This window comes from Andrographis paniculata, unplaced genomic scaffold (assembly GCF_009805555.1).
Source record: "Andrographis paniculata isolate CXL003 unplaced genomic scaffold, ASM980555v1 Contig60END, whole genome shotgun sequence".
Classification (NCBI taxonomy): domain Eukaryota; kingdom Viridiplantae; phylum Streptophyta; class Magnoliopsida; order Lamiales; family Acanthaceae; genus Andrographis; species Andrographis paniculata.
This window is the reverse complement of record NW_026137596.1, coordinates 3,597,030-3,608,602: the sequence shown is the minus strand read 5'-3', so window position 1 is coordinate 3,608,602 and position 11,573 is coordinate 3,597,030. Positions and strand designations below refer to the sequence as shown.

The window sequence follows — 11,573 nt, the reverse complement described above, 5'->3', positions numbered from 1 at the left end:
AAATTTTTTCTCATTTAATATATTATACAAATATTCAAATATTTATTTAAAAATCATATAAAATATTATTTCAAGTTCAAGTTCTTAGTATTCATGAACACCACGTCCAAAATCAAACCATAGAGAAAAAATATAATACTCTTATCAAATTGCTACTTTTGCAAGATAACTCCCTCTCCCTCCTTCCCCCCTCCCCCCCTCTCTCTCTCTCTCTATATATATATATTTATTTATTTAAATAAAATATCTTAAATTAATAATATATATAGTTATATATATATATGTGTATATAACATCAAAACTATTAAATGAATGAAGCCACAACATCCTTTGTCTGAGATGAAACATAAAGAGATGAGGAGAAATTCTTCCGTAACCAATCTTCTCATCAAAGTTTGGTGAGTAATTATTTATCCGATCGGTTTGATTTTTAGAGGGGCTATCAATCTTTGTGTGTTATACGATCTCAACGGTGGAGATTGAATTTTAACGGCTGATTTTAAAGTTATTGAATCAAGAATGGAGTTTGCCAAGATCGATATCGAGCGAACACACCATCGTTGACAGGTTTGATCACATTTAAATTAAATCTTTTAGTTATTTTGAAAATTTTTTGTGATGGGATTTGAGGTTTTATAGGTTTTTCATACTCTAGATTTGTAGTTTGTAGGATTGATTGCTTCTTCTTCCCATAAATGATTGCACTCATAATTCAAGAATCTTGTAATTTGATTCATTGTGTTCTTTGTGTTTTTTGATTCTTGCCTTTGCAATCACACTTGATATTCCTCTCTCTCTAGACATATATAGATATATATATATATATTGTCTTTTTTTTTTTCAAAATTTTAAAATGTAGCTGTTGAATGTGATTCTCATCTTTTTCTATGATTCTTTGTTAGTTTTTGGAGGAATTTATTCAAATTTCTATTCATCAATTATTTTTCAATAAAATAATTTCTCATAAATATTATTAAAAAAATACAAATATATACACACATCAATATAATATGTATATCATCTACTCATAAAAAGTAGACTATTCAATACAAAAATATTTTTTTATATTACAAACACAATTCTCGTACCACACACAAAAAATCATTTTATGCTGAATGAACTGAATTTTCTTTCCTATTGTTTGAATTTAGTTTAAATTTGATTTTTTTTTTCACTTTTGTTTTTAAGTATTCTTCGTGTCATCTAAATATATACTCCCTCCGTCCCATATAATATGTGTGTATTACTATAGACACGAGAATTTAGGTAAAGTATAATTAGTAAGTAACTAGGAAGTGTATCAGTAAAAATAATTATTATTTAGTAAAAATAATTATAGATTAATATTAAGATAACAAAATAGTTTAATTAAGATTAAAAAAAATTAAATTTTAAATTTTAAAATATGATTAAAATGTATAATTAATTTTCCAAAAAAGGAAAGGACAAATTACGTGGGACGGACGAAAATAGAAAATAGAAACAATTATGTGGAACGGAGTGAGTATTTATTTTTTCTTGTTATCTAAAAATATTAACCTACAAGTTTATTTTCTTAAGTAAAAAAAATTTATATTATATTATTTCTATTTTTACTATAAAAATTAAAAAGTAAAATAATAATACTAAAAAGTACACACCATATTAAAATTCATATCCAAAATTTTTGAGCCTATATATATATTTTTTTATAACAAAATAATATTATTTTAATATAATATTATGTAAAAAATAGTAATATTTTCGTATAAAACATCGTATAAACTAAATAGTAATAATAATTTTTATTTGGGCCAAAGCCGAATAAATTCATTATGAATCTTGAAGTTTGAAATTAACATGACTAGACATACCTAAAACTTGATAATGAAAATGTATTGTTCTAAAAAGTATTGCCTTAAAAATAATCAAGAGTGATATTCACCCAATATTATATATAAAAATAAAATAAAATAATATTATAGAAAAAAAAAAAAAAAAAAAAACTGTTTAAACTTAGAGATAACCATATTTTGTTATAAGAAAATTTTAAAATGTCAAATTATTTTATATAAATAAGTTTTTTATTTAGTAGTTTTAATTAGGAATATATATATATATGAATAATAGGAGATTGAAATCAAATACTCCCTATGTCCTATAACAAAGTATCTATTTTTTTTTTTATTAACTATACTATCTATCTAACATTATAAATACTCTTACAATTTACAATATATTACACAAATGTCACTATCTTTATATCACACAATACTAATAAGATTATTTTAGTCATTTCTACTTTATTCTCACTATATATCTCAATATAATATTAATATTTTTAAAATTATGTGAAAAAACAAACGGACGTATAGTTATAAGATGGAGGGAGTATTGAAAACCTTTTTATCATTTCCTGCTATATATATATATATATATATACATAATAGTTACACACCATTTTTGAATATTGATATTTGGCACATTGAAATTCAAAATTGTTTTTTAATCGTAACCAAAGCAAAGTCAAACTTTGATCTGTTTGCATGCTACGTACATATATAGCCCACATTTTTATTATGAAAATTAAATTTAAAAGTGTGTTTGTGTTTTTCAATGTGTTTTTCAAAGTATTTTGTAAATTTTAAAGAATACCGAAAATTGTAAAATGTGAGAAAATAGAAAATTAAATACTTCCGTGTGTTTGTTCGGGGGTTTGAAATTTGAGTTGAGATTTGAATAGTAAAAATTCTGAATTTGAATAGTTGTACGATGTGATATAAATAGGTGTTGATGTGATGTTTTGAATATAAAATTGATTTTTAGTATAATATAAAAAAATAAAAAATAGGTGTTTGATTTGATATTTTTGAAAAAAAAAAAAAAGAGATAGAATAATGAAAATCTAATCCAATCCCCTTAATAAAAATTTAAATTAATTTTAAATTACAACCAAATAAACTAATTAAACAGATGCGATATATCAACTTGAAAACTATATCAATATATATATATATAAAGGTAATTCTTAAGCTATTTCATAGTGTGATTAAATAATCAATAATGGCATTCTATTAATTTGTTAGACCTGTGGGTTATATATATATATGATTGTTTGATAATAATATATTTACATATCTGAAATTTTGTGCAGGATTATAATAATAATAATAATATAATTCATAAATGGGAGCAACCTCTTTCATGTGGAGTTTTTTCGCAGCTTTCTCCCAAGGTACCTTCTTTATTATTATTATTATTATTATTATTATCATCATCATTTATTTGTATAGTGTGTTTAATTGGTGATTTATTTTATTTAAATAATAGTTTTTTTTTTTTTTTTTTTATGTAATACTCCCTCGGTCCCATATACCATGTCCATTTTGCCGTTTCTGTTCGTTTCACATATCATGTTACTTTCATTTTTTGGAAAATAATTATACATTTTAATCTCATTTTAAACTTTTTAATTTTATTTTTTTAAATTTTAGTTAAACTAATTAGTTATTTTAATCTTAATTTATAATTATTTATATTATAGGATAATTATTTTTACTAATACATTTCTAATTATCTACTAATTACATATCTCCTACAACACCGTATCTATAATGTACCAGACAGTGTATGTGGGACGGAGGGAGTATTTTATAAGAATAAATAATACTAATGTACTTTGTTAGGAAATATTCCGGTGTGGCTTTTTAGGATAGTTTGAAAAAAAATTGAGTTTAAGTTTAATTTTTATTTGAATTTAAAGATAGGTTGGATATTATGTGTTTCTTTTAGGTTTAGTTTTAATTTTGAAAATTTTGATATATATTGATTTGATAGCTAATAAATACAATAATATATATATTAAATTTAAAATTTTAAAATTAATAATGATATAATTTAATTATAAATGTATATTGTATCAATATATATTTCTACATATATTATTTATTTGTATTAAAAAAAATTATTTTTTATAAAATAATATATATTATATATATTTTATTAAATTATAATATAAATAAATATTAAATAATTATAATTAGAGAATCCTGTGCACCGTGGTGCAGGGAACACTCGAACTTTAAAAAAAATATTTGAGAAAACTACATGTTAGACCGAAGTAAATTGGATGAGTTCGATGTCAATATCCAAATCTATAGTCTCGTGTGAGCTCATCTTCAATCCTTCACTCTATTTTTTAATATTTATTTATATTATAATTTAATAAAATTAGATTTTTATATTACTTTTCAACAGTAAAATTATATAATGCAGTGGATTGGAGATGATCTGAAGAACCACACCTGAAAATTGTAGAATAACCAAAGTGAATATAATTGTCAATAAAGCAGTTTTCTATTAATTTTTCTTTCAAATTTTATGCTATTAGTTCAGTTCATCTAAAAATACTGAGGGAATATATTCAAACACATAATATTTACAAATAGCATAAGATTTGAAAAAAAAAAAAACTAATAAAAACACGTTATATTTAAACATAAAATATTATTTTTTACTTTCTCATTCCAGCTAGAAAGTATACATATTTTTATTTTGGAACGTCCAATTACAAAGTAAACATTTCATTAAATACCTCACTTTTTTCCACAAATACTCTTACTTTAAATCACGTTATTACTTTTACACCAAAAAATAAGCGCAAAAAATGTCATTTTATTACTTTTAACTACCCACTAAAATTAAAATACTATTATTTCTTAAACACCGCGCCAAAAGTAAATGTTTAGTTTGTGTGTGGACGGAGAGAGTATATTACTAACTCAATTTTCTATACATACACAAAAAAAATAAAATAAAATTAATTCATCTAAAAATATTGTGTTTTCAACTAATATTTTTTTATTATTATTTCTTGTTATTACATAATACCAAAAATTTTCAATAAAAATGTATTTTAATATTTATTTTCACTTCTATCACCACAAATAAATTATTATTTTAAATATAAAATAAAAACATAAAATACAAATACAAATACATTTGTTATTTTAGTACAAAACTTTTAATATACTTTTTTTTAAAATTACTCCCTCCGTCCCATATAACATGGAAGTATTACCGTAGACACAGGAATTTAGGTAAAATATAATTAGTAAGTAATTAAGAAGTGTATTAGTAAAAATAATTATTATTTAGTAAAAATAATTATAGATTAAGATTAAGACAAGTAATAGTTTAATTAAAATTAAAAAAATTATAAAATTTAAAATGCGATTAAAGTGCATAATTAAATTTCTAAAAATAGAAAATACAAGTTATGTGGGACCGACGAAAATAAAAAATATGGACAAATTATGTGGGACGGAGGGAGTAATATATTATACAAACTCATTATTTTTATATAATCTATTTAATTTTATATATTTCACATTAAATTAGGACTTTATTTATCGATTATTGAAATGCGACTTTAGTAATGAAAACACGGACGAAGAAAGAACATAAGGGAAAGTCGTGTTTAGCCTCCGGCAATTCCAACGACTCATGTTTTCGGGAAGTCACGACTGTAGTCTTTACAGTCCAATGATTTGCTGAAAACTGCGAGGTTGTTAACGCCATAACTGCGGAGCATTTCCAGTGAGCTCATTCCATTGATTATCCAGGCAATTCTGCCGTTTTTGCCCGGGAATTTGCCGAATCTGCGTGTGTTTTGGAGTGGTGAGGTTTTTATAAATGAGTATTTGTGTTTGCCATGGCAATCGACTCCTATTTGTTCCCGTCGTACTTCCGAAACCACTTGTATTTTCGCAAAATCGAAATCTTGTAGCTCAATTGAGCGTTGAGGATGCCGCGAAACGGAATCCGTCTCGGTTTTCTGGTTCAATTTTTTCTGTTGAACGCTCTGGGAAACATGAATTTCTAGTTAGAGCTGCTGCTTCTTCTCCTTCTGCTCCCCTCGATGGAGACTCTGGTAATGCTTTTACGGCTTCGCAAGAGCACGAGGTCTTTGTTTTGTATGTGAGCTTTGTTATATATATATATATATATATTGTATTGCTTTTAGCTCTCTGCATTTGATGCAGATTATTGTGAGTTTTTGCTTGTGAGGAAGTTTAGTGGTTTTGTTGATTGATGATTGCAAGGCTGAATTTGATCTCTTATAATTATTGATCAGTGCTGAATAATTGGACAGGTTGAACAATTAGTTCATCAGATTTCGATTTCATATGTGGTTACTTGGTGTGATTCATTTCATGTAGTTCTTCGTTAACTAGTAGCTAAGTTGAATTTAGCACACATACATCAGTTCATTATCTGTTTGCTTCGATGCATAGTTAGCTAACTGTAGACTATCGAAAACAAAACTGAGAAGTCATATCATTGTTGTTTTCTTTTTAAATTTACTGCTAGAAAGCCTTAAGACTATCGAATATCTTATTTGTGGATGTTTGTTTACCTGGAATTCTAGAGGAGCTACAGGGAGCTAGGCCGGAGACAAAAACTAAAAGAATAGCCGGCACAGATCAGGAAGAAATTGAAGATCCGGTCCTTCTATCCGATCCCGATAGTTGTTTTTGTGAGTTCAATGGGGTGAAAATCCACCACAAGATTTTCGACTCAGAATCATCAGCTCTGGATAGTGTGAAACAAGGATCAGCATCAAAATGCACTGAGCCTACCAAAAGGATCAATTATCCTATGATTCTATTACATGGCTTTGGAGCCTCTCTCTTTTCGTGGCACCGAGTGATGAAACCCTTAGCTCGGATCACTGGCTCAAAAGTTCTTGCATTTGATAGACCAGCCTTTGGATTGACATCAAGGGTAGATGCAATCAACCATTCATTTGATGGTAAAAAGGACTCCAGACCCTTGAATCCATACTCGATGCCGTTCTCTATACAGGCTACGCATTACTTCATCAACACCTTAGCTGCTGAAAAGGCTATCCTCGTGGGGTATGTTTCTGTTCTTGTCGTAATCTTAAATTTCCCGCGTGTCTTTTCTTCTGTAAATTAACGATCGTTAGTAGTTTCATATTCAACCTTTTATGGCATATATTGTAATTGTGCTTGTACCAAATAGCATATCTATAAGAATGTAAATACTAATACCAATGAAGATTTTCAGACACTCAGCTGGTGCCCTTGTAGCAGTAAATGCGTATTTCCACGCCCCCGAACGTGTAGCAGCTCTGATCCTTGTTTGCCCTGCAATTTTCGCTCCGTTTCCTTGGCAGAAAACTGTCAAAAAGGAGCAAACTGGAGGCAACAGTGAGATACAAGAGAATGATTCATATTCAACTACCAGTGGGAATCTGTTTTCCATATTATGCAGCCTATTGTTAAAGATGGTTAAGTATGTCGCACAGGCTATAGTAAATACGGTGAAAGGCATGGCTAATGTGATCGATTCCCTTTACAAGAAAGTTTTATCCAATATCCTGCGGTCTGCAATTGGTGTTACACTGGTATGATTCTTATTCTGTAATAGACTTGAATTGGTAGTATTATAACAGACTTTGATGTGGTTTGATTCAGATAAGGATGTTCATTGATAGATGTGGCGTGTCCATCATTCGCTCTGCGTGGTACAATTCTAACCAGTTTTCAGATTATATATTACAAGGCTACACCAAGGCAAGCTCTTGATTATGCTTTTCTCTGAGATGCTCGAAAGCTATTCGTTCTCTAAAGTGTAACAAAGTTCGGTTATTCACAATTTGCAGCCGCTAAAAATCAAGGGCTGGGACAAGGCTCTATTGGAATTCACAGTGGCTACACTAACAGATTCTGACTCTCAAGCAAAACCATCTATAACAGAACGTCTGAACGAAATTTCTTGCCCGGGTAAAACATTTTTATCATAGATCACTAGCATTGTGTTTTAAGGTGCAGGCTTTGGTTTTGATAACTGTTGTTTGCTTAATGAGCACAGTTTTGATTGTAACTGGTGATACCGATCGAATAGTACCTGCTTGGAACTCTCAAAGACTTTCGCAAGCCATTCCGGGATCTTCCTTTGTAGAAATCAAGAAATGTGGCCACTTGCCCCAGGAAGAAAAGCCTGAAGAGTTCTTGTCGAGTATTGATAAATTCTTGCGAGCAGCGTTTGGTGTCTCGGAAGAGCCACTCCTCCAACCTGCAACTTAAGGTTCATTTCACTTCATGTAATGTTATTATTTGTGATAAAACACATGCTGATTAGGTTATCAGAATCGAATGAGTTAAAAGGGCTCTTGTATGCCGGCTAGAACTAACAACTTCATTTGCTTAACGATGTAAATTCCCGGCATGATGTAACATGGCTTGTTCCCAATTTATACAGATTTTTTGCTATGAAGAATACACAACATGCCTCCTGCTTTTTACAAGTTTGTCAAAACTAGAATATTTAAATCCAATTCCGAAAGTAGAAAGTAACAATCCTTGAGGAGGAACTGTAAATACAAAGTATGAACTGATAGCACATTATAGTAGTCAAAACAACGTATACTATAACTAATCTCAGCGCACAATGTAAATTAACACAGCACACATATCAACTAGAACATACAGCGCATGCTAACAATCTATACAACATGTGCCGTAATATGTTTATGTACTGTGTAGTGTCTTAAGCTTACATATTTTCCCTTAGAGGGGGAGCTTATAGTTGCTTCTTATTAGCACGTATCATCTTCTCGTCCTCGGGACAACCTTTCACAGAGCGCGTATACATCATTGTTATGGATCCCATACCATCATTGTCCTCAAATCCGCATTTACTAAAAAATAACCTGTAAACAACATGACAGTGGCGTAGCGATTCAATGATCATATACCGACAATATCTATGTATTAATGGATCATTTGACTACTGTAGAAGTGCTTATATAGTATTGCATTGACAGATAGGAAATTTGGAAAGAATTACCGTTGTTTCTCAGTGCAGAGTGCCGAAATGTCATATATGTCTCTGTGAGTGAGAATTCTGCAATAGAATGTTTCGAAACACCCTTGAATTTGTGTATTTGAACCAATTCATTGTTAGATAATGGATTTCTTCCAGCATACCTTAGAATTCTGTTCACAATTTTCTTGCCAATTCCTCTTCCTTGTAATGCAGGATGAACCTGCAAAAAAAATTGCGACACAGTGAGATCAATTCAAATTCTCCACGAACTTCAATTTCCGAAGAATTGATTGAATAGCAAAGCTTCAGATTCAATGAGGTCTATAGCGAAGACTAAGCAGGGTTGTGTGGATTGACTATGACATCGTAGATCGAAGCAGTCAATCCTAAATCAGAAACCGCTCGGCCGAAGCCTATGAGCCATCCGTTTTCTGGATTCACAGGCGTTACTCTTCTTATCCAATCTCCACCGATGCCGACGGAATTTCCTGATTTCGATGCTGTAGAAGGTTGGGGAGCTAGGAACTCAGGCTTGGTGAACACCGAAACGACGACGGAGCTGTGAGAAAGTGCAGTTTGGAGCTTGAGAATGTCGACCGGATCCACCCTGCCGTCGGAATCGACGGTAGGGTAACGGTGGCAGGAGTGATTGCAGATGGCGTAGAGGTCTCGGAGGTGGTGCAGATTCACGTGCTTTACGTTCGTGGATATGAATAACGGCGGCGCAATGGTTGTAGGTTTGATTTGAGCGGCGATTTTGGACAGCGACGGCACGGAGCGGCGGAATTCGTAGGGAATGTAACTCCCGCCGACGGCGGTCGCAACTGCCATTTTCCTTCCCTTTCCTTTCAAGGTTAGGCTGTTTCAGACTTTCAGTTTTAAATAACAATCATTGTTTTAGAGGTTTTTTTTAATTAAGACTGTCCTCAGTGCCATAAGTACGGGTTCATTTTATATATTTGTCTATTTTAAAATAAAATATTATTTTCTAAGCTGATAGGCCTACAATCCATACTAACTCGCAAATAAGCGAGATGTTTGCGGGTTAATTCGAAATAAGCGGGATGTTTGCGGGTTAATCCGAGGCGAGGTGGATCAAAATTTTATCAGCTCAATCTAATTTATCAGTGGATGGCAAGCTAAGCGGGCTAGTTTACTGCTTTTTTAAAAATATTAAAATAATATTAATGTTATAAATATTTTCGTAATTAATATTTAAAAATAATGAAAAAATAGTTTTATTATAGAATTTAAATAATAAATATTTTAAAATAAATAGCAAATATAAAAATTTTCAATTTTAAATATTATTAGTTGGTGTATTTAAAAAAATTAATAATAAGAAATACTTCATTTTAAAAATAAATCATAAGTAATTTTATAAATTTGTAAAATTATGAAATTATAAAATAGAAGACGAAAAAAACAAATTATGAAAAATCTAAACAAACAACAGTGACATGGATAACAGAAGAAAAACGTGTACAATATTGATAATTTATTTAAGCTAATGATAATATAAATTTTATCTTATTCGTCTTAACTTAAAAAAAAAAAAAAATCAGTAGATTAAAAATAATCATATATTATTTATTAAAGTGTACAAGATGATTTTGATATTTTTTTGTACGTTATTCATAAATTAATGGTATATATGTAATTTACATAAAATTAAAATATATTATGATATTAATATTTGATTAGTTTTATATAATTTTTTAGTGTGATCAAAAAATACTTTTTAGTTAGTCATGTGAGTACTAATTATTATATTTAATTGGCCCGCGGGCTAACCCGCCCCACTGCGGGCTAACCCACCCTCAACCCGCAGCCCACACGAGTTGGCTCATTTAGATCCGCATTTTAACATGTTTAAGAAATTACAACCTAATCCTCCTTAAAAGTAAGGCGAGACGGGCCACACCGACGAGCTCAATCCATTTTGACGGCTCAAATAATAAATATACTTCAACTTACAATATTTTATATAAATATTATTACATTTATATTATACAATATTAATAAAGATAATTTCATTTTTTTTTTTACTTACAACTCAATATAATATTAATATTAAAAATTCTATGTGAAAAAGTAAACACTGTTTTTTATATGGGACGGAGTGAGTATTATACTTCACACTCGTTATGTCATGTGTGATCACAATTGATAAAAGAAGTTTTGAGAGGATGTATGTATTTATACTATATGTTATATAATTAATTAAATTATTTTATATTCGTTGACGACAATATTTTATGAATTTATAGACATTACACGGTATTACTACATATGCGCACACAACAGTTATGTAACACATCACATATTAACAAACAACACATATATTTATTATACAAAACATATGCTATGTATAATAAAATTGTATGTTGTTTGTCTGTAATATGGTTAATGATCATTATCATATTAAGAGAGTATATTATTATAAAATAAAAGTAATGTTAATAAATATTTATTTTCTATTTTAGAGAAAATAATTATATTAATACTAAATAGTCTTTAATTTTTATTTAAGTTACACGTACAATTACTTTGTGCGAAAAGTCAAATGGTAAAAATGTCAACATTTTTTTTTTATAAAAAATAACAAATTGTGTGAGATAGACGAAAATATAAATAGTAGACAAATTAAATGAGACTTGATATTTTTAGTTTTTTAATTATTTATTACACTATCATTATTAAATATATCAATATGATTTTAAAATTTGTATTTACTT

General features: G+C 29.1%; 2 protein-coding genes across 4 annotated transcripts; one reads left to right on the top strand and one right to left on the bottom strand.

Annotated features, from left to right (window-relative positions):
- The first annotated feature begins 290 nt into the window (after nucleotides 1-290).
- LOC127259640 (uncharacterized) lies at nucleotides 291-9,199 on the top strand. Of its 3 annotated transcripts, none has more exons than XM_051287112.1 (7): nucleotides 291-567; nucleotides 3,134-3,214; nucleotides 6,410-6,899; nucleotides 7,072-7,411; nucleotides 7,482-7,580; nucleotides 7,670-7,790; nucleotides 7,879-8,293. In XM_051287112.1, exons 2-7 carry the CDS (start codon nucleotides 3,166-3,168, stop codon nucleotides 8,091-8,093), a joined length of 1,314 nt encoding a protein of 437 aa, XP_051143069.1. In that variant the 5' UTR covers nucleotides 291-567; nucleotides 3,134-3,165; the 3' UTR covers nucleotides 8,094-8,293. The 3 variants fall into 3 exon arrangements, with proteins under 3 accessions (XP_051143069.1, XP_051143068.1, XP_051143067.1); XM_051287111.1 differs by lacking the exons at nucleotides 291-567; nucleotides 3,134-3,214 and adding exons at nucleotides 5,408-5,911; nucleotides 9,049-9,199 and having other exon boundaries at nucleotides 7,879-8,094; XM_051287110.1 differs by lacking the exons at nucleotides 291-567; nucleotides 3,134-3,214 and adding an exon at nucleotides 5,413-5,911.
- On the bottom strand, nucleotides 7,056-9,666 carry LOC127259641 (uncharacterized N-acetyltransferase ycf52). Its single transcript, XM_051287113.1, has 6 exons — nucleotides 9,193-9,666; nucleotides 8,997-9,055; nucleotides 8,857-8,913; nucleotides 8,567-8,719; nucleotides 7,915-8,082; nucleotides 7,056-7,202 (listed from the first exon to the last, which is right to left on the bottom strand). Exons 1-4 carry the CDS (start codon nucleotides 9,664-9,666, stop codon nucleotides 8,590-8,592), a joined length of 720 nt encoding a protein of 239 aa, XP_051143070.1. The 3' UTR covers nucleotides 7,056-7,202; nucleotides 7,915-8,082; nucleotides 8,567-8,589.
- Nucleotides 9,667-11,573: the final 1,907 nt, after the last annotated feature.